Source organism: Haliotis cracherodii, unplaced genomic scaffold, assembly GCF_022045235.1.
Source record: "Haliotis cracherodii isolate W230 unplaced genomic scaffold, xgHalCrac1.p SCAF_4, whole genome shotgun sequence".
Lineage (NCBI taxonomy): Eukaryota > Metazoa > Mollusca > Gastropoda > Lepetellida > Haliotidae > Haliotis > Haliotis cracherodii.
The window spans coordinates 34,763,138-34,787,487 of record NW_027266297.1 but is presented as its reverse complement, the minus strand read 5'-3'; the positions used below and the strand labels follow the sequence as shown (position 1 = coordinate 34,787,487).

The 24,350-nt window shown below is 39.8% G+C and overlaps 1 protein-coding gene across 13 annotated transcripts in view; it reads right to left on the bottom strand.

Annotated features, from left to right (window-relative positions):
* LOC139480537 (receptor-type tyrosine-protein phosphatase delta-like) overlaps positions 1-24,350 on the bottom strand; it is a 396,576-nt gene that overhangs the window by 126,576 nt on the left and 245,650 nt on the right. For all 13 annotated transcript variants that reach the window (XM_071263629.1, XM_071263627.1, XM_071263626.1 and 10 more), the window contains one exon: positions 12,653-12,958. In XM_071263629.1, coding sequence (XP_071119730.1) covers positions 12,653-12,958 — 306 coding nt within the window. The remainder of the gene's footprint in view (positions 1-12,652; positions 12,959-24,350) is intronic.

Sequence of the window (24,350 nt, the reverse complement as noted above, 5' to 3'; positions counted from 1 at the left end):
CCAGGTCCCCCACCCTGCTATTACCCGACCCGACCGACCCGGGTACCCGCTTTAGGTCTCAAGAGATAGTTACTATGTCCGATTGGGAATAGTTTGACCATAGCCCTGGGAAAATGTATTTAGATACATGTATAAAAACGATCTGGTCATGCATAAACTGAAGTTGACTGAAGTTTCATCTTTTTGCAAACATATGAAGTCAGAAGGAATGCAAACATAAGTCACTTATAGTGTAGCCATAGATCTCGAGATTTGTTTGGTCATAAAACAATATATCACATGACTAACCACAGGTCCTACTCAGTACCCACCTGATCCGAGTCCCAGCCCTAATTCCTGTTACCGTATTCGACGTAATAAGCGCCCCGCTGTAATAAGCGCCCACAGAAATATTTGCTGATATAATGGCTAGTGAACAATCCCAATTATTAAATTTACGGTCTTTCAACTGTTGTTTTTTTTCCACCAAAATAATATTCTAATAAGAGACTCCTATTTCTAATTTTGAGAGCGCCCTGGGTGCTTATTACGTCGAATACGGTATATCACTGCGAGTCAGCTGGATGGGGAAGGAGAGCTAGAAGCGATGCACAGTGATAATAGGGAATGAATTTAACCAATTTAATGAAGCCCAAGAATTGTAACTTGGTCAAACCTGGGATTCAAACCAACAAGAAACTGATCCAAGCATCTAAGGGACTGTACTGGACTGTACTGGAAGTTGTGGTGAGTCAGACTTCAGGACCAAATGTACATGTTCGTGTGTGAACAACTGGATATTGTGTCAAGTATGTCTCGCATTACCAAAACAAGAAGTGCTGACAGATGCAAAAGAAGAAGGTGAGGTGAGGTGAAATGGGGTTTAACGTCGCGTCCAAGACTATTGCACTTATATAGTGACGTGCATGTACGTGTGTGTGTTTGTGTGGCTGCTTGTACTAGTCCGGACTGATGCCGATTTATAGTGCTAGCTCACTGAGATACCATGCCGCAGTTTAACATGAATACCCCACTCAGACACAGTATACTGATTCCGAGCCAACCAGTCCTTGTTTTAGCCCCTTAATGCTGAGCGCCAGACAGGGTAACAACAAGTACCATCTTTTAACGTCTTTGGGTATGATGCGGCCGGGGATCAAACCCCGGACCTTCCACTTTCCGGGCGGACGCTCTACCACTAGACCACGGAGGCGGTCTCAAAAGTAGCAGACCACGGAACTAGGATCCCTTCCCCGGAGACATTTAGGTAATAAGACTGAACATATGCATGATCATCAGGAATCCATGTTACACCAATGAAACCAATCTTGCACAGGCAGGCCATGTTAACTGAAGTCATGCCCCACGTAGAAGATTTATCCTTTCCATCTTACCACACAACTCTGCATCCCAATTAGTATTCTCCTTAAAATCAAGAAATCCCAGTGCCATCCAATTAAACTTCATTCAGCTCTTATTTTGGCCTACTAGATTCTCTTATCCTGCACTTAAGCGACCATGGACAATTGAAAAAAAACCCTTTTATTTGAAGAACTGAAAAACACTTTATTTGATTAAACTGAGCCCCTCAGGGATGAACATTAAGCTTACGACTATCAGGCCCCATGCTGCAACATATGATGCATAACAACAAAAAGCCCCAATTCCTGGCTATTCCTGGGAAGTCTGGGTTGCTGATGAGTCACAGCACAAGGTGGCTGTTGGACAGGAGGGTCTAGGAAGTCCCCACACTGAGTCACTACCCTGACAATACACAACCACTAGACATAGGGGCCACATTAGATGGTTGCCACCACGATTGGAACAATTTCTTTTAATGTCAAGACAAGTCAGGGACAAAGACAAGGTCTGAAGGGAATTCCTAGTTCCCCATATCTAAAACAGCATCACCAGTAAAACTATTGAACTAGAAGGTGAAATATTGATCGCGAGGAATGGCTAAGTGTTGCTATGGAAACGATTCTGACGTTTATTCACTGCATGCACCAGGTTCCTCCTTCGTCTCCCAATCTGCTCTTACTGGAAGCAATAAGACACTGCAGTTTGCACCACAATCCACTTTTTAATCAAGGGCAAAGGTTTGTGTGCTTCAGTGTTGAAAGTCTGATACTACTGGAACAGAGTTTCCAAGGTACTTGAGAATTCATTAGTAATTTTGTCTAGGTGGTAAGGAAGTCTATGATGTGAGCTCCGATCAATGGCGTCAGGCCTTTATGTTCCAAAGCAATTCCCCTCCCAACAAAGTGGATCAAGCCACAGAAAGTCATGGCTTTAAGACTCCTCCAGAAACACAAATAATCTTATCTGCACCATCAGACCAGATTCAATTAGAATATCAAAGATTAGCACCAACTTCACAATATCACTTTTCTGAGTTAATTGCAAACCCTTAAGTTTTGATGAAACAAAATCAAACAAAATAAGATTTTTGTGTGTTTGTTGAATGCCTCACTCAGCAATGACGGCAGTCTGGAAATAAATGAGTCTGGACCAGACAATCCAGTGATTGACATCATGAGCATCGATCTATGTAGTTGGGATACGATGACATGCATCAACCTAGTCAGTGAGGCTGACCACCCGATCCCATTAGTTGCCTCTTACGACAAGCATATTTTCCATTTACGGTAAGCATTGGTTGCTGAAGACCTATTCTAACCCGGATCTTCATGGTTAAATGAAATAAGAAGAAGCAATAGAACAAGTTCTGAGTGAAATATGGCAGTTCACACAGATTCAGGTCTGGATTAGAGTGAGTGAGTGAGTGAGTGAGTCTTGCTGTTGTCAATATCCCCACAATATCAGTGGAGGGACACAGAAAACAGACTTCACGCCTGGTACTCGTGTGGAAGACCTACCCTGGGCTTCAGCGGGACAAGCACCTGCCTCAACAACATGGCTACTCCACAACCTGCGTTTGGATTAGAGTAAGATCAGCAGATATTGACAGCAATGATCCACGCTTCTTTGGTACAACGACACACAAACAACCATGTCAAACACGGCAACCACCAGATACCCTTTCAGGCAGCTCTTTAGACAATCCTTTGTCTACCTCCACATGTTAAGGCCATCCTCCTTACTCACTGACCAGTCCTTTGTTTCAACCCCTCAATTACAAATGCCAGGAAGGGTAACATCTAATTCCCATCCTTAATTTTTTTGTGTGATGCGGCTGGGGATGAAAGCACAAACCTTCCATTCTCTGGGCAGACGCTCTATCCACAAGACAACTAAGGCGGCCACGGAAATATTAAGGTTAGGCAATCAAATTGACAAGTAGATATGATTCTGTATTCTATACAAGAGGGAGTGAATGAGTGAATGTTGTTGAGTCAGCAATATTCCAGCTATATCATGGCAACCTGTAAACAATAAAGTCTGGACCAGACAAACCAGTGACTGAAAGCGTAAGCAATGGTCCAGGCCATTGGGTTATGATGACATGTAATCAGATAGGTTTCCGAGCTTCACTACCTGATGCCTGTTTAAGTGAGCCTTTACAAGGTAATAAGGTTTGTTTGTTACTGTTTAACGCCTCACTCAGCAGTATTCCAGGTATATGGCGGCAGTCTGTAAATAATCGAGTCTGGACCAGACAATCCAGTGAGTGACATTATCAGCATTGATCCACGAACTTGGGATACAATGACATGCATCAACCAAGTCTGCGAGCCTGACCACCCAGTCCCGTTACAACAAGCATAGTCACCTTCTATGGCAAGCATGGGTTACTGAAGACCTATTCTACCCCGGTAATAAGGTCCCTTGGGACCTATTCTGACTGTCCCATAGGTCGTAAACAAAGACAAGGTCCCAATTATGTTGTTTGCACAACCAAAAAGTAATTATTTCTCAATTTGGGACATTTTGTTACAAAATTTATAATACAAAAGCATCTTAAGTAAATATATTTATACTAATAGAACAGTTCCACCTTTATTTACTTAATGATTTTTGAAAATAAGATTCCCTCTGATTTTTACTCTGCACAGAGTTAAGATAAGGAGTCATCAAACAAATGATTTCCAAACATAGGTATTTTAATAGATGGCAAAAATAATCTGCCTCTACAGCCAGGGACCAGTCTGTATTGGAAGGCATTAATCGAGTGCAAGACACACTCAGGTGCTGTGCCAGGCTTAGAGAATTCAGAGTACGTACGACCTTGAAACATTAGGCCCAGAAGCATGTATCTATGAGTGTGGGCGTGTTCACCATTATACATTTATTGTGGAAGGTAAAAAATCAATAAAAACATACATGTGAAAGTAAACTACGTCATCAGGAAAAACAAAGAAAAATATAGGCCGTAGAAAATATATATCACTCCTTTCTTCCTGCCTGATCTTGCACACACACATCAGTACAGTTTCCTTTCGAAAGTGTTAGTTCACCATTTCAAACCTTTCACAGTATCTTTGACACAGAAAGTATTACAGCTTCTTAAAAGTTCATAACATGTCTGATGCTCTGCAGAAGCATGGCCAATGGAGCTGGAGCACAGAGACTGAAAGATTTTGACTGGAGACCCTCTCAGAGGATAAATCATTAGGAAAACAGTATCGGATTCTGCATAAACAAAGTGACAATGTCAAGCGGACAAGCCTATCAAACTGCCAGAGAGCAAGTCTTCAAGACAGTCTTGACTCCTCGTAGGTTTCAGCACCCTTATTTTGCTGTAGACAATAAACTTATTCTTGGACATTTCAGTTGCAAGTCAACTAATTAGATGGTCTCATACCAAACACCGACAAGAGGCCCTACAAAAGTCACAAGGCTGTTCATGGCTGACGAGCATACAGCTGAAACATTTGGTGAGTATTGATCGCAGGTTGCGTTGAACAACAAGCGAGGCAGTCTCCGGGAGGCCCGATGATGTTGTCGGGAGCCGAGGAAGAACAGACTCGTCTTCCTATTACCATTTGCACTGAGGTAATGGATCTCATGCCATATGCACCTGTCTCAAGACTCCGGTCCAATGTCGTTGCATCAAACTTCTTCAGCTCACCTTAACACGGACAGCTTAAAAAGGCGGAATCCGGATTTCTCTGATTATTTGGCCATGATCATTTGGATTCAAGTGTTATTGGGCCATGCAAGAAAATGAGAAATTTGGACTACTTTCTGACATGATTAATGATTTAACCTAAATTCTCTGACATTCCAAATATTCTGGAACAACAATTCAATTAATTATTATTCTCATACACTTAATGAATATTCAAGAGAGCTTTAAAACTGAAAAAAAGATGAGTGAGTGAAAGTGGGATTTGATGAAGAATCAGCCATTTTATAGAATTCAGCCTACACACACCTGAACGGTATTCAGCCCACACAAACCTAAACAGTATTCAGCCCACACAAACCTGAACAGTATTCAGCCCACACAAACCTAAACAGTATTCAGCCCACACAAACCTGAACAGTATTCAGCCCACACAAACCTAAACAGTATTCAGCCCACACAAACCTAAACAGTATTCAGCCCACACAAACCTCCAAGCACTCCTATCAATGACTACAGCATGAACAGTTCACAAACATTGACCTAAACAGTGCTTGGCCTACAGGTATATTTATCACCAACCAAGACCTAAACATATAGACATCTCTACAACCAACCATGACCTAAAGATACAGGAATCTCTATCACCAACCATGACCTAAACATACAGACATCTCTACAACCAACCATGACCTAAAGATACAGGAATCTCTACAACCAACCATGACCTAAAGATACAGGAATCTCTACAACCAACCATGACCTAAAGATACAGACATCTCTACAACCAACCATGACCTAAAGATACAGGAATCTCTACAACCAACCATGACCTAAAGATACAGGAATCTCTATCACCAACCATGACCTAAACATACAGACATCTCTACAACCAACCATGACCTAATCATACAGACATCTCTACAACCAACCATGACCTAAACATACAGGAATCTCTACAACCAACCATGACCTAAACATACAGACATCTCTACAACCAACCATGACCTAAACATACAGACGTCTCTACAACCAACCATAACCTAAACTTACAGACATCACTACAACCAACCATGACCTAAAGATACAGACATCTCTACAACCAATCATGACTTCGCAGCATTCTGTTTCCTATCACATACTATGACATAAAACAATATATCAATACCCTACCAGCATTCCTATCATCAACCATGACCTAAACTGTATTTCTACAGCCAAACAAACATTCTAACATCTACCAAGACTGCTTCAAATATCAATTTCCAGGGAGTTGGCTGGTGACGAGCCTCTCAGACATTGCAGGCAGGAGAACACTCCTCCACAGATCTCCATTTGCTAATATCCCGAAGATTGACATATTACAGTTCCCCAAATTGGATTTGTTCCCATGATAAAGAGATGTGCAGACAGCAGGTCACATGACGTCCTTCATGCCACCATTCCTCCACTGGCATCTCCATTTAGTCTCCTCTCGGACACAAATGTATTTGTCCCTAATTCCTTGTTAGGCATTGAGCCACCTCAATAGAAAGCTCTGCCGCTCTGAGTCAAATGCTGAGAACATTCACTTCTTTCAGAATTGTTTTTCAAATTAAGTATTTAGCTATTTCATTAAGTGAGTGAGTAAGTATGGTTTTATGCCACTGTTAGCAAAAGTCCAACAATATCACGACAGGGGACACCAGAAATGGGCTTCACACATTGTACCCATTGTTGGGAAGAGAACTGGGGCCTTCAATATGACAAGCTAACGTTTGTACCACTAGGCTACCCCAGCATAGTATTTTAATAACATTCTCCTAAGTTGACTACACTGTAAATAAAGATAGCACTGATTCCAAGAGTGAGTGAGTGGGGGTGCTGGGTTTAACACTGTTTTGAACAATATAAGAAAAATGTTCTCAAGATGCTTAAGAAAAGGCTGTATGTGCATTACATAATTCTTCAATGAAAACTATGGTTAGCCCTGACGTCTATGTGCCATGATTCGCTGTGCAGAGTTACGTCCCTTGGGCACGCCAGAAACCTATGATTGTGGGTACGAATCCCTGGTTCGTCCTCATTATGTTTCTAGGTTTGTCAGCACCATGCCCGTGCTCCTTGGTTTCACCGAAGTGGTTAACGTCTGAGACCTGCATCAACTCGGGCTTTACTCCCACATTTAGGTGACACGCCGTGATATAACTGGAATACTGTTAAAAGCGGCGTTAAACCCAACTCACTCACTCATTGAAAACTAAAGAGCTAGATTTAACTTCGTAGTCATCAACATATCAGGTGTTTTACAACAGCATTCAGGCCAAATGTGACATGGAACAGCCACACAGCATGCACAGAATACTGCACATTACTGCATCTGGGTCACAGCTGAGAGCCGTATTTCCCAGGTGGTTGGATATCCATGTTATAGCCATTACAAAGAGGAAGTGGTAGTGTTGGTTTGGGTTGTGCATATTGTTTGTTTCTGGATTATGTTTTTTTCTGGACTTCATGATGCCAAGTAGGGAGCTCCATCTGGTGTCAAGGAAGAATGTACAAACAAGTGGCATCAATGATTAGTTCCCCTTTTATTTGTGCAAAAGGGGCAGTGGGGTAGCCCAGTGGTTAAAGTATTTGCTTGTCAAGCCAGTGGACAGGGTTCAATTCCCCAGATGGCTGCTGTGAAGCTGCCGCATAGCTCTCACACACATTCTGAAAAAGTCTTGGAATACTTTGAAATTATTCTGCCAAATTCCTTGAACCGATCTTCGATCAGGAGAAATTGTATCAAGAACATCATAATGCATGTCCCATTGTAACAAAGAGTGAGTGAGTGAGTGAGTGAGTGAGTGAGTGAGTGAGTGAGATAGATCCATGATGCCACTTTAGCAGTATTCCAGCAATATGGTGTGGGGCACCAGAAAAGGAATAAAGCATTAAACCAATGCTGCATGGGAACATGGCATTGTTAGTATTTCAAACATATGTGATGGTAACAGCTGCATAATAATCCTTGCGAAACTAATGGCATGGCAATCGTCCAGAAGATTCAAATATAACATTTTATTAATGAAGCTGTTAAAATGGAGATGAACAGTCATGGCTACCAACTTCAATTAGTCTCCTGATTCCAAATGTAACAATCCAATCCACGTTTTATTGACAACAGCCATCCAATCAAAGGAAGGATTACATCACGTTTGGCTGATGATGTCATAAAGGATGACAGTCAATGCTGTGAAGCCCCGTTATCAGTCAGACCCAGATCGGTGGCAGATAGACGCTCCTGTAATCACATGGTCTCAGACTGGCGGTCATTAACCAACATCGTCACTTGGTCACCGACTGTTGGTCACATGACCTTCCAGCGAGATCGCCAGAATTCTTTGAGATTATCGGCTATACATTGAAACTTTCTTCATCCCCATGGTACTATTCCCTGATTGTCTGGACTAACAAAATCATGGAGACAGGATTGACTTACAGCTTTCAAGTTCTTGTTCTCTCAAATGAAATCCACAAGTCAATCCTGTCTTCACTGACAGTACAGCTTCTTAATGCCACACAATTATGGTCATGGAGAATTCTGCTTTTGTATTTATGAAAACATTCCAAACAGAAGTCGACTTGAAGGATGCGAGTCAAGATCAATTTAAGAATTAAGATATGACTGACTGCAACTGTATTGTTTTGAGGTAAAAATGGGGTTTAATGTCACATTCCAAGATTTTTGCATGTTCATGCATGTTAGTGTGTGCCAGTTGCATAATGCTAGCCCACCGAGAAGCTATGCGCAGTTAACATGGATACCACGCTCAGACACAGGCCTTGTTTTAGCCACTGCTAAGCACCAGGCAGGGTAACAACAAGTACCATATTTTAACACCTACTGAGGATCAGGAAGACCTGTAATATCTAAGGATCTCTACAGGACAATCCCTTCTGATTTTTTTACTACACTCCCACACACATTAAACACATAAAACAACACTGCAAATACCCAGTTTATAAGTGTAGCAATATTCCAGCAAGAGAGTGAGTATGGTTTTAGCCGCTTTTAGCAATATTCCAGCAATACTCAGCTAGGGACACCAGAAATGTAAGTAGAACAGAAATAAACTAAATCTTCATACATGTGACAAGCACATAGAAACTTGAAACCCCAAAACACTGTCTAACTTGTCCACATGAAAGCTGAAACACTCCTTCATTGATTATGCATTAAAAAAAAAGTTCTTTTAAAAAACTGTTGGTAGCGAGGTAATCAGTGTAATGTATAGTGTTCCTTTATGTTCTTGTTTCCTCAGCATGCATCCCCAAACTTTCAAACCCAAATTGTCATCCACATATTTCACTGACAAGTTTTCCAGTGTAACATCTTGAAAACATCTTTTGGCAATTATATTTCGAAATAAATTTGGTCAATTTCAATTTGATGCTAGTAGCTCCTATAGCAGGTTGAGCACTATAGTCTGGAGACTGGCATAAATTGCCAGAAAGAAGAAATTGATGCACACTGATACCAAGTCCAATGCACTCTGGACCTGCGTCTTTTCAATCTCTGTCCGCACGACAGATACTCAATCCATTTTAATTTAATGACCACGTAGGGAGAGGTTTTGCAGCCTGGATGCTTTACACAGAAACTGTGGACATTCACATAGCTCTTCTTCGAACAGATATTCATACATGTAACCACTATAACTTCAAGGTTACAATTATTATAGGGCTAAGATCCTTGACCCCACAATCCAGTCCCGTGGAGCTGATTTTCCTACAGTGCAGTGATACAGAGTCTTAGATGTGATTTTGGATATTAACTCCCTTTATAAAACTTAGTATCGGACCCTATCGTGATGTGATATCGTACGGGATTACGACTGACTTAGTGCTATTATCCAACGTCCAATAGAGAAGTTATATGGGATTATGACTGCCTTCGTGCTCATGTCAGAGGCCCTATAGTCAAATGACGATGGTGTTATGACTGCCCTAGCGCTAATATCAGAGATCCCTTTAATTAAATGATAGGTGACCGTCATTGCTTTGGCATAACATTTAGAATCTTATAATACAATGATATGGAATTGTGACTGCCTTAACGCTAATATGGAAGACCATTACAACTGATTGGGGACTCAGGTCTAGGCTTCTTGAGAATACATCAGGTTGTAGGGACAAAGTGAACCAGCATATGAAAGGGTGTGTGTTTTTTCAGAAACACTGCCTTCGGCATTATTCCATCTTTATAACGGCTGACTGCAAATAATCTGGACCAGACAATCCAGTGACTGATATTCTGAGAAATGATCCACGTTGTCAAAGTACGTCAACATGTCATCAACCAAGACGCCAAGCCTGACCACCTGATCGATGTAGTGGTCTCTTACAGCAAGCATAGGTGGCTGGGGTCCTAATCTAACCCGGGAATCTAATGGGTTGATGAAGAGTGAGTGAGTGAGTGAGTGAGTGAGTGGGGTTTAACGTCGCTTTTAACAGTTTTCCAGTTATATCACAGCGTGTCAGCTTAATGAGGGAGGAAAGTCCGAAGTGATGCATGTCTCAGACGTTTACCACTTCGATGAAACCCACGAGCACGGGTATGGTGCTGACAAACCTAGAAACATAATCAGGGTGAACCGGGATTCGAACCCACAATCATAGGTTTCTGGTGTGTCCAGGGGATGCAACTCTGCACAGCGAATCGCAGCGTCTTAGACGACTGGGCCACCTGTGCCCCGGGGTTGATGAAGATGTGAGTATATGTTGTCTTAATCTGTTGAGCAACACCATGCTTGTCATCATTCCATGTGCTCTGGAGTCTGAAGCAGACAAACCAGTGGCCTACAGCCCTCAAAAACTGATTCATCCATCGAAACAATTCAAGTTTGATCACCTCTCACAGCTTGGGCTATCCAGGACTAATTCTACATATAAACATAGCAGGGGTTTAGGAGACCAAGATTTAACAACACAGATGTTTCTCATATTCAATTTGTTTCCAATTTCAGAACGAGAACTATTCATGAACCATGATCTTGCTGATGAAAATGCTAGACTTGAGTGAATTTTGAATGTGTGATTTGAGCGAGCAAGTAGAATATACACTTTACAGCAGTCATCATCACAGCCATTTTGTTAACTTGTAAGAAATTGACACTGGACCAGACAAAACTATCAAGATAGTTGACACATGGGTTAGACATTGCAGCCACCATCTCCATTGTAAGTAACAAGCAGATACAGTCATAAGTGACCATCAGATATCCATCGTAACCACAGAATCCCCATCGTATAACTACCAGATCTCCACTGTAAGTATTCATCAGATATCCATCGTAACCACAGAATCCCCATCGTATAACTACCAGATCTCCACTGTAAGTATTCATCAGATATCCATCGTAACCACAGAATCCCCATCGTATAACTACCAGATCTCCACTGTAAGTATTCATCAGATATCCATCGTAACCACAGAATCCCCATCGTATAACTACCAGATCTCCACTGTAAGTATTCATCAGATATCCATCGTAACCACAGAATCCCCATCGTATAACTACCAGATCTCCACTGTAAGTATTCATCAGATATCCATCGTAACCACAGAATCCCCATCGTATAACTACCAGATCTCCACTGTAAGTATTCATCAGCTATCCATCGTAACCACAGAATCCCCATCGTATAACTACCAGATCTCCACTGTAAGTATTCATCAGATATCCATCGTAACCACAGAAACCCCATCGTAAGTAACATCGTTTATGAAACAAGTACTGATGACCTCATGGACATGCCACCGTCAAGTCAAGTACAATTTTGATGAAAACAGGGTCGACTTATCAAATCAACTTCTTGCAGCTTCAATGTGGTACATGGGCTTGTACCTTTATCGAGCTTATATCTCATGATAAGGTTGAACGAAGCTTTCAAACAAAGGTGAAATCCGAAAAGGTAAAAAAGTCAACCTTGTCCTTCACAGACAGGTTTCACCTCGTGAAAGACTTGAATGCACTGATATGAACTGACTGATAACTTTGAACAAACCTTGCTGATGTGACAATGTAAAGTACCGTATTCCACGCAATAAGCGCCCCGCGGCGAGATTTGCTAATGTATTGGCTTGTGAACAATCGCAATTGGCACCCCTTCCGACCCCTTTTCACATATAATACGCACCACTTCCTTCTCCTATTCGCGTATAATACGCACTGTGTGATATATGCACCCTTTATTATTGGCAATTAAATTCTGGAAAAATATATCTGTCGTACATAAACATGTCAGGCTGTCAGCATAAACCACGAAATTTATCTTTAAACTCTGGGGTTTTTTCACCAAAATAATATTCTAATAAGAGCCCCCTATGTCTAATTTTGAGAGCGCCCTAGGCGCTTATTACGTCGAATACGGTACATCCAAATGCATTACTTTTAAGCAGGCTATGTATATATCAGAATTAATGGTCAGGAAATGACCTCATTCCAGACAATCCATGTTTCCTCTACCAATCACACACAAATTACTAGAACACCAGCAATTGTTTCAACAACAGCTGGCATACAAACTGACTAAATCAGGAGAACGTTAACGTGTAGTTCAACTGACAAAAGTTAGTGAAAGATGACACATTGGACAATAACACACACAACATACCGTCTACATCGCCGACTTTCATGTACACTCGGAGCGTGGCGTTCGCCCGAGCCTCGCCCTGTCCGTTGTTGGCAACACATGTAAATGTGGCGTCATCTCTCTTGGATTTGACAGGGTCTATCCTCAACACGGACAAGTGTGGAACTTCTGTGATGAGGTAGCGGTTCCGACGAGGATTAATCCGCTTGTTGCCTTTCTCCCAGTGGAAGGAGGGAGCTGGATTGCCAGAGGCTTTGCAGAAGAAGCTCACCTTAGCCTCCTCTGCCACCAGCTGACTTTTGGGGGCCAGAGTTATTCTGGGGGGACCTGCAACAAAGATCAGTGACTCTGAGGGTCTTGTTCATGGTATTGGACACAAACGGAAAAGTTCACACTAAAACAAGCAGCAGAACTGAAATCAAAGAAAAGTTACATCACTTCAACTAATGAATTCTGATTTAGAATCTGATTTGGTTTCAAACGTCAAATAATTAAGACACAAAATTTATTGCTTTTGATGACCACAACAATCAGAATTCATTAAAAATTAGTAAAAACAAATTACTTTTGTGATTAAAAACTGAAATGTAGGTAAGAACTGAAAATTAACTGGCATAACAAAACACATGGAATAATAATTTTAGTTACAAAATTGTATCCCTGAGGCAAACATATCGTTTCTTGCAGGTCTGACCAATCAAGCAAAAGTCAACACATTGACCATTGATACAATTTCATTATTTCGCTACACAGATTACTTTGGTAGAAATTCAGTACCAGCAGATCGTGGAATTTTGACACTTTTTTGAGCTGTACCATGAGGTAATGTACTAAAACATCATGAGAACTTACTATCAATTTTAATATCATGCTAAAGTGTAGCACCAGAACTTACAATCTATGTGTATATCATGCCAAAGTGTGGCATCAAGAGCTTACTATCAATGTTTATATCATGCCAAAGTGTGGCATCAAGAGCTTACTATCAATGTTTATATCAAGCTAAAGTGTAGCAACAAAAACTTACTATCAAGGTTTATATCATGCCAAAGTGTGGCATCAAGAGCTTACAATCTATTTTTATATCATGCCAAAGTATGGCACCAAGAACTTACTGTCAAGGTTTATGTCATGCAAAAGTATGGCATCAAGAGCTTACAATCTATGTTTATATCATGCTAAAGTGTAGCACCAAAAACTTGCTATCAATGTGTATATCATGCCAAAGTATGGCACCAAAAACTTACTGTCAAGGTTTATATCATGCCAAAGTGTGGCATCAAGAGCTTACTGTCAAGGTATATATCATCTTAGCCATACATTTCAGAAAGAATTCTTGAGTTTCTGGTCATTTCTTCAAAACGTTTTTGCATGAGAGTCACAGTTTTGAACTCCGAAGGGTAAAATGTGCAGGATTACAAGACGGTGTAAATCAAGGTGTTGTTAAACATTCATGGTGACAGAAAGGGTGACTGGCGTAGGCGGTTGATTTCTGTGTGTAATATGAGCAATGAAAAAAACTGTTTAGAACTCAAGGAAAGATGAAAGGGTCATGTTGATTTTGCAAAACCACACAACGGATGTCATCAGTGACATCTGATTATGTGGGAGAGACAGATTTAGTCTTTGGAAAGGTTATGTTCTACGTGGGAGTTCTGGTTATGTTGGAACTCAATACAAACAGAAACCAATCACAATTACAAAATCTTCATAACATTTATCTTTCTAAGTGGGTCAAAAGAGGCATGATTTAAACAAATTCAAGATTTTGGAAATGCCAACTTATTATTTCTTTCCAATAATTCTTTGTTTGCACCAAAACTGCAATATCAAAAGTGTTTTCATTTAACTGATTTAAATGTATGAAAATTGTGTATTTGAGAAGATGTTCAGCCATCAACAATTAAACATTAATCTTCACATGATTTATCAGTCATGGACAATTGCTGGAACTTGTCAGACAACAAACTTCAAACACATCATGTTTTCAGCTTTCAGTTAGCCAGACATATACCACTCAAAAGAATTTGAAGACATACCCGAATCTTTCATATTACTATTGTTAACATGTCAAGGCATGGCAGATCGACTATAGTAACGTGAAAGAATCAGGTGTTCTCTAACTTCTTTTGAGCAGAATACATATACAACCATCTCTCCCATATGTATATCTGTATATTCATCCCTACAAAAACATTCGAGCAATTGCATCCGAGATATAGGAAAGTATCCTAGCAAGCCAAGCCAAGCCTAGCCCTACAAACCAGAACTGCATAGAGTCACACCAAAAATAGAAACCTTCCTCCAAGCATTGATTTTTTGGGTTGAAAAAAAATCCTTTTTGATCTGGTTTGTGCATGTTTGAACTAGCGTCCCCCATCGCATAACTACCTGGAAACTGCCTTGATGGGCTGAGTAACTTGATTTGTCTTAGCAGTTTCTCCCACCAACCCTGCTCATCATCATTTGGTCAGAATCAGGACATGGTGGTAATTTACTGGTGGACTTCCTCCATGTCAAATCATTACACAAGATCCTGGACTTCCTGATGGGAGTGTCGACTTTTGAACCATTTTAATGCTTTGAAAATTCAAATTGTGATTATAAACAGAAACGTTCTTCAAAATGTAAAGTTTATGTCTTCTTTTTTTTTAAATAACATACTTAATGTAAATGTTTCAGTGATTTGTGGGTCCCTGATGCAAAGGAATCATTTATTCAAGAAAGTACTGCTGAGGTATTATTAAGAAGGGGACAAACTACCCACAGCACAAACGTCAGCAGATAGCAGTCTGTGACAAAAACATCAACAAGCTCAAACTTGTCTCAGACAATATTTTCAGCGCTTCCTGTGTTGAGATGTGGACAATTTTAAGCAGATAGAGGACAAAATTACAGTAACAAAAAATGCAATATCAGGTCATACTCCAACAATGCACCTATAATTGATTATTATTTCAAATTTTTAAAAAAAACCCAGAAAATTGCAACAATGTAACCTCAATAAACTTTTTAACCTTACACCTACTCCAATTTAATTTAATTCAACATGTACTGACACTGAAAACACATAATTCAAATTCAAATTTTTGCAATATTTGAAAATTTGGCAACAAAATGAAATTAAGCTGGGCATTAAGGCATGCGGTAATCAAACACAATGTCTCGGGGTAAGTTCCGGGTTCCATTCTCATTCGATGTGTTTCAAGATGGACCTCCGCAACCGTACATCCGAAACGGTTTCTTGTCATTCATTCCTTGTTCAAGTAGATTATGTGCTTTCAGAGTGTTTCAGTATATATTCTCAACAAAAATGTTGTCTGAAGTGTGTATGTATCTGCCAAGCCCCAGCTACAGTCTGACTGCCTGGGAAGGTCTCTCCTCCCTGTACAAAGTGTACAGGACAAGGAGACGACATCCCAGGCCAGTCAGACTCTTACTTACTCTGTACAAACTCGATGTAGCGGAATTGGTATGTCATGTTGCCTGTCCAAAAGAGTCACTGTGTTAGTCATCTAATTGTAGTTTACCTCTACGCAAATAATTGGGAAAACTTGTGGACGTTTCACGTACACAGAAAAACAAACTTTTCGCAAGTTGACTCCTTTTATGAGCCCTGACGTGTTCTATGCCTGATATTTGTGACCAACCAAGATGGGAGGTCTTTTTTGGTAAAGTGATGAAATCGTTGACAATTACAATGTGGTTGCTGGATAACGGATGTTTCTTCCGTTGCAAATTGCCTTGTTAAAAATTCCACAATTTTTTCTCCATCACCCAAATTGCTGTGTTTCTGAACTTCGGCATCAAAACTGACATGTTTACGAATAGCTTAACATTTTGTTTCCTGTTATGGTTGTGGCACACAATACATTTTGAGTATGTTTGCCGCACTGAAATGATTCGTTTTGCTTTGTTTATTTTCTGTCAGAGAGCACACTCACACGTTTCCCCATCACTCCAAGCTTAACTAAAGATTTTACCTTGAAGTTACTCAAACCTAATAGCCATGTCAATATTAGCAGGGATATACTCACAGTGAATGCAGTTTCATGGGTGTGTATAAAACATGGATTTATGTTGTTTTTTATAATCCATAACATTTTTGTATCTTCCGAATTGATGATTCACAAGACTGGCATTCCATGATTTAATTTCTTTTTTATCACCACACAAAAGCTATTTAAATTTAAGTAACTTCTAAGGTTAGGTTATTTCCTCTATTTTGACTAAACCTAAATGGTCTAAAAGAACATGAATTAATTACTAATTACAATGACACATACACCTCTCATAGTGTTGCAGTATTCAACAATTAGCTTACAAATTATTCATAACTGGTATATCCAAAACCTAACAGCACACTGTTTTTGCATGCCCTGAATCAAGGCTTTATGACTTGAGACAATGTATCAGCATAACATCATTGCCCCAACAATACTTTTCTTTCTGACATCCCTATGCCTGAAATAACATTAATAATATCAATACTTAAAGAAATTTCTCCACCTCTGTCTAAGCCTAGTGGTTAAAGCGTTCGCTTGTCACGTCAAAGGCCTGAGTTTACAATGTGTGAAGCCCATTTCTTGACTCTCCCGTCGTGATATTGCTGGAATATCAGTAATGTGGCGTAAAACAACACTCACTCTTATCATAATGAATTATATACATTTTGCTTGACATACTTTTCTCCTTATATGGCAATGCTTATTTCTCCTCTGATGTTAATGTATGATAAATATGTTAATCCATTTATGTCAGTGTGATATATATTTCTCCTCTTATGTCAAAGCATGATATATTTTTATCTTCTTATGTCAATGCCTACATATTTTGCTTATGTCAATGCATGATATACATTTCGTTTATGTCAATGCCCAGATATTTCTCCTCTTATGTCCATGGGGCAATGGGGTAGCCTAGTGGTTAAAGCGTTTGTGTACAGCGTAAAGCTGAAGGCCTGGGTTTGATTTCCCACAAGGGTGCAACATGTAAAGCCCATTTCTGGTCTACCGCAGAGGTATTGCTGGAATATTGCTAAAAGTGGCGTAAAAAAATACTCACTCTTATGGTTATGAGTGATATACATTTTGCCTCTGATGTCAATGCCCATATATTTCTCCTCTGATGTCAATGCCCATATATTTCTCCTCTGATGTCAATGCCCATATATTTCTCCTCTGATGTCAATGCCCATATATTTCTCATCTGATGTAAATGCCAATATATTTCTCCTCTGATGTCAATGCCAATATATTTCTCCTCTGATGTCAATGCCCATATATTTCTCATCTGATGTAAATGCCAATATATTTCTCCTCGGATGTCAATGCCCATATATTTCTCCTCTGATGTCAATGTCCATTTATTTCTCCTCTGATGTCAATGTATGATAAATATCCTTCTCCTTAGATGTCAATGTATGACATATATTTCTCATCTAATATATATTTCTCTTCTTATATCAATACCTATGTATTTCTCTTCTTATGTCAATGTATTATATATATTTCTGCAATGTCAAACCATACACAAATACAATGATCTCAGTGCCTGATGCCAGATCCCCGCACGCTCCCTGATCCAAAGAATTAACTGCTTCAACTTTGTTCCACCTGACTCCCTGATGAAGCACGACAGGGCAGGGCATTTAACACTGGTGAGATGGGACTCCAGCAACCTTAACCGTTATCAAAGATCACCTGCATCATATGGGGCAGCGACTTAGATACAGGTAACTGTCCTTTGATGTGTTCACAAGGCAGAAGGTGTGCTGGATTGTGCTACGGGGGATCCCTGGAGAGATGCTTGAATAATACATCGTATTGACGCTCCCTGTATGTCAGGAGAACCAATACGCATATTTAATCTCCGGTCATTGAAATCTTCATTATTTATTAAGGCTGGGATTTCATTCTGAATGGTAGCAGTGATAGAGGCTGCTGTATTGTACTTAATACAACAAGGTATGGAACCACTCAAGGGCCATATCGATTTAGTCATAAAAAGTCATATTATCCGTTATTTGTTTACAGGATAACATCATTCAAAACAAACTATTCCCAGAACAGTACAATAACGAATAACAATGAATTACAACAGCAGGAAGAAACACTCAATGTCATTGAATACAGAGTGATATTGTCCATATTATTTAATGTCTGAAAAGTTTAGTGTCATTTAGCTTCTGCATTGATTGAAAAAGGCAAAAAGTTCCATTAATGTCTCCCAAGAATGAGTGAGTGAGTGAGTTGGGTTAAACGCTTTTAACAGTATTCAAGTTATATCACCGCATGTCTGCTTAGTGTGGGAAGAACGCCCAAAGTGATGCAGGTCTCAGATGTTTACCACTTCGGTGAAACCCATGAGCACGGGTAGGGTGCTGACATCTTCCAAGAATGAAAACCTTCAGATCATAACGTACGCCTTCATAATGGCATCAACACAAAACATTTTTCCCTCATAATGTCAAAGTTTAAAACCCATTTGCGCTACCACAGACATTTTACATCAAATTTATTGTCATAATCCTTTCGCAATCCAACTGGAAAAACTCCAGGAAATAGCAAACCACTTTGGCCTATGAAAAAGGAACATGACGATGGATGTCAGCAACACAGAGTGCATTCGACCTGATGCTGCCCAATGATCCGAACAAATGCACCCAGAAGAAGCATTAATTCATCATTGTCTCTCCACAGTATAGTTACCCCAGACCGACTCACTTTGTCATTAAACTGTACGGGTCTTCTAAGCAACAGACAACATAATAAAAAGCAACACGATACAGGAATTAGATTTAATATGCTACTGAACTAGGAGCCGGCAGGCAAGCAAAATGGGCCCTATCCGTTTATGACAGCTAGTGAGAAAGTAGCTGTGCAAGAATAACTTCTGCCGGCAATGAAATCACAAGTCTCTCTATGTGTTTGGTGGCAGTGGCTGGAACTCTTTTATTATATATCAAAGCAAATGGCAAAAAGAGGTACACAGGTATTCCAGGCTTTAAAATGCGGATGAAAACGTATCACAATGCATTTCGAAAATACCGGTTTATTGTTGTTGTGTTTATGATTATGCATATTTTCATCTTGTTGGCAAAGTATACATTAGCAACAAGTTGATCGAAATTATGAAATTTAGAAATTAGCAACTTGATTCCTGTTATCGAAAAAGCGAAACTATTGGCAACCGGCTTCCTGTATATAATGTGCCTATTACACATGTATTGTGAGCATGCAGCATCCAATAAAATGGTGGGGGAAGTCCGATGTATCTGATGTCTATTTCTATTCAGGTTTGATAACCAATTACAGATGAACAAATGCATGCCATATACTGTGGTACATATTGCAATACCGGAATCAAAATTGCAATAAATGGCAATACAAAAGTCAGGTCAATACCCATCACTTATCACACAGGAAGATGGCGCCAGTCGTGGTTTCAGTTATACGATATTGCTCGATGTTCAAGGTGTCGCAATGGAACATTATCAGAACAGAAGCGTAGGCGAATAATTCAAGGTGTTAAAAATGTAGATGCTGTCAGTCACAGAGAGAAAAATTAAATTTGCCAACATTTTGAAATACAAACCAAATAAGCCAAGATAGTTTCAAAGGAAACAAGCAGGAACTGCTGACAAATACTGACTTTAGGTGGATCTCACGCCTTATTTCATCGACTGTCATTTGTCTCAGACAAAGAATGGGAGTAAAGATTGTCTTTGAGCCAAGATCACTTGTCTTTGAGCCAAGATCACTTCATTGAATTGGCTCTAGTAATGAAAGACAAAGATATACTACTCAAAAGAAGTAAAGAACACCTAATTCCTTCATATAAAGGTTAATTTATACTAATATGAAAACAGATCAGGTGTTTTTTATTGAACTTCTTTTGAGTTGTATATCTTTCTACATGACAATAAAACCATGCAAACCCCTGTCTTATAATGTAACAATCTGAAAACATTTCCAGCTATATATGCAAAACAAAGAACAAACTCCATGAACACCTCCAAGAACCCTCTACTTGACAAGAACAACTGGCAGTCACATTCAGCATGGCATATTTAAAAGCTGCCTGACCAATGCTATGCATAATATTATCAGTATAATCTATAAGGTCCTCTTAGCAAGAAAAACTGATTGATCAAGCAGGAGATTACGAGTCCTGTAAGCCACTTGGCGCACCTCGAGGAGGGATTATGCCCTTGATAAAGGACATTAGCCATACTTTACAATGACAAAATACCATGTATAAAGTCATCCCATGAAGCACCACTGGAGGGATGGTTTTGGTCGCTTGCCAATATGGAGGGAAATTTGAACACAAATTTAAAAAAAAAATATGTCGAGAAAAAGACATTCTTTATCTGTCAAAGATAATGACACAAGGTCAAGTGGCTTTGTGCTGATATGAAGGAAAATTTGAATACAAAATGACAAAAAATATTGGGATCTGTCGAGAAATGAAAAACATATGTTTCTATCTATCCCAGATAACAGCTGAGGTCAAGGGTGAATGAGGGACTAACAAGCAACAGTTTTGCTTCTACATACTTCAAAAGAGTTCGACTTTGAAGCTCTGATAACAGAGACAAAGATTAGGTACAAAGTGCTTGCCGTGGGTATCTGAAACTTGTTTCAATGAGGAATGATATCTACAAATTTGGGATAGATGGTTTAAAAGCTTGATGAATGAGGTTTGATTGGTGGATGTCCATTTGCAGGACACTAAGTGACTAAAAAACAACAACTCTACAATACGATAGCAAGAAAACAAGCAAAATTTGTCTGCTAACAACTTTAAGAACTGATATATTTGATGGAAAGTACAAAATTAACAGGCAGGATAGAAAGCTATTTAGACATCCAGCTGGGTACTGGGTCCTGTTCCACAAAGACAATCGTCCATCCCATAATTTAACATAGACTTACGATAGTCATAGCGCTAAGACAATCGTAGCTCCCATACTTTTGCACAGACTTTTGAGTTGTAGCACTACAACCTCTTTGTGGAACAGCGGTCTGATCTCAGTAAGGTCTGAGGTCCAACAATGATTGGCTTAACTGACAAGACAGAATGACATCAATATGATTTACATACAGGACACAGAGATGCTAACCGGGGCTCAGGAACAACGAACATCCCCATACATGAGATTCACACAGCAATAACCACACCCACTCTTGGTGACCCTTACAAATTAACCACAGTGAGATCCAAAGCATACATCAAGTCATTATTCACTGACACGTGGCAGACAGAGGCCGCATGGGTCAGACATGGAAACCAAACCGCTATTTTCATGTATGGATTATGAGTTTTGATTAATTAGTAATTAGTTTTCCTCGGTCAGATGCTTTGTTTGACAGCTGTGTGTTCAAAGATTTGGCTTGAGCATTCTGCAATACTGATCCCAGTATTCAATAATAATGATTTGTTACTGCCCAGCTCTGCTTATCTGGGCAGATATAATACCTTAATACATCACATGGGACTGTTATCAGGAGAGATTGGAGCTATTGTTTTTAGGATGGCATATGTTCCCAGCACAGCTAGCTAGTCTCCATGGGTCATGATCATTGTCAACATGCCAGGGTATCCTGTATACTCTCTCCCTGTCAAGACCTATCAATATTAACTCTAACATTTTCTTCAGCTTACTCCCTTGGTAGTTTGTATTAAAGTTGCAAAATTGCTCCACTTGTTAAAGGCCTTGACTTTAGCTAATCACTGTTTCCATAAATACAAATCATCTGCAGCTCAGACGAGCTGGTAGCAGTGTTTGAAATCATTTTAAAACCCCACAAGACAGTTGGGCAGGTGGCCCATAAATGTTGCATTCCCATTTTCAAAGTTGCCTGCCTGCATTCAGACATTATAAATATTGAAAACTCAGCAAGAAAGAAAAGAATCAACAAATCTCATCGTGATTCAGATGAAATAATGCAAACAATTAGTTCGACTTTTTAAGGAGTCTTAAGATTATCTGCCAGACAGTCGGCCAGGTGGAGGAACATTCCATGCAGCCGACAGAAAAGTTAGCAGCCACGGGCAGGTGGGCAGGCAGTTATTTCGGACATTGCCTGGTGGCAGTATTAACAAGAACTTTTAACAAAGGATGTGCCTTAAGATATAGATTGAAACACTGTTAGTGAGGAAACAACTCTTCCCAAAGGAGGTGAGGTGAAAGGGGGTTTAACGTTGCTTCCAAGATTATAGTTCTTATAGAGCGACGTGTGTGTGTACGTGTGTGTGTACATGTGTGTGTGTGTGCTTGTAATAGTCTAGCCTGATGCAGATTTATAGTGCCAGCCCACAGAGATACCTTGCCGCAGTTTTACATGAGTGAGTTAAAACTTCACGTCACATCGGCATTATTTCAGCCATATAGCCCCAGTTTAACATGAATACCCCACTTGTTTTAGCCCCTTCATGCCGAGCGCCAGACAAGGTAACAACGAGTACTATCTTTAAACGTCTTTTGGTATGACGTGGCCGGGTATGCAACCACGGACCTTATGCTCTCCCGACGGACGCTCTACCACTAGACCAGAGGCTGTCCCTTCCCAGATGATTACTGTTATCAATGTCCATATTACAAACAAAGAACATGAGTCCAATAGTTCGTTAACCCAGAATGAAAAAATCTGAAGAATTTGACTGGGAAAAGTACCGTCCACATCACATTGGCTTCACTGTTCTTAGTATCTCAAGCTGCATATTGCTGTTAAAAAATGCCTCAACAAAGTTTAAATTTTGTGTTTTTGGTGTTGGTAAACTAGAAATGGGATATGTTCATACTTTCATCCATTTGTTTTACCCTTAGACACATTCTCAATCTAAACAATCATGATCCATGTTAAGGTTTGATCACCCATCAAGAGTGTTGAAACAAGTAGATCAGGTTCACTAGCTCTTTGACTAAACAGACACATTGCTGTCAACTTTTATAAGAAGATGTTTGACAACACAGTCAACGCGAATAACTGCAAAATTGCTGATGCGGCGTTAAGCAAAAAATATTCACTCACTCACTCGACAACACAGACACAGAAACAGTTCAGCCATTACAAATATTTGATCCAAATCAGTTCATGTTATTAGGACAGTGATATAAAATTCAGCACAGGTGAGCTTTGAGTCTTCGATCCAGGTGAGCTAACGAGCCTGGGAGCTGCTGTAAATGTACATGAGTGTCTGGAATGCTGTATTGATCTCATCAAGCCTCTATCCATCGCTGCATACAAATTTCATCATTAAGTACCAACTGACCACATCTTCTCATCAGTTCATTGGTCCCAACACTCAAACTTTCCAGCCTGCACGCTAATTATCATTATCTTGCCTTACGTCAGAAACCATCAAATTCATTCATCTTGGCAGTGTCCCAGAACACATCTCCAAAAGTCTTTGGCAAAGGTTAAGCCTAATGATGACAATTTCATGCAATCTGATCGTATCAAGAATTCAAATGTTATGCCTTGCAATTCTGATTGTAAAATTTCACAACCAGACAAATTGTTCTCGGATCAGCTGAAATGCCATTATGCCACTAAATCATGATACAATAGGAGTAAAACTACTGACGTTTGTATCTCTCAAACCTAGCAACACAACTTCATTCATACTTTCATTTTCACTTGCAGACAAGGGCAACAGAGATCAAACGTTTGTTGCAAAAATGAAACTGAATAGAAAATCTAAGATGCAT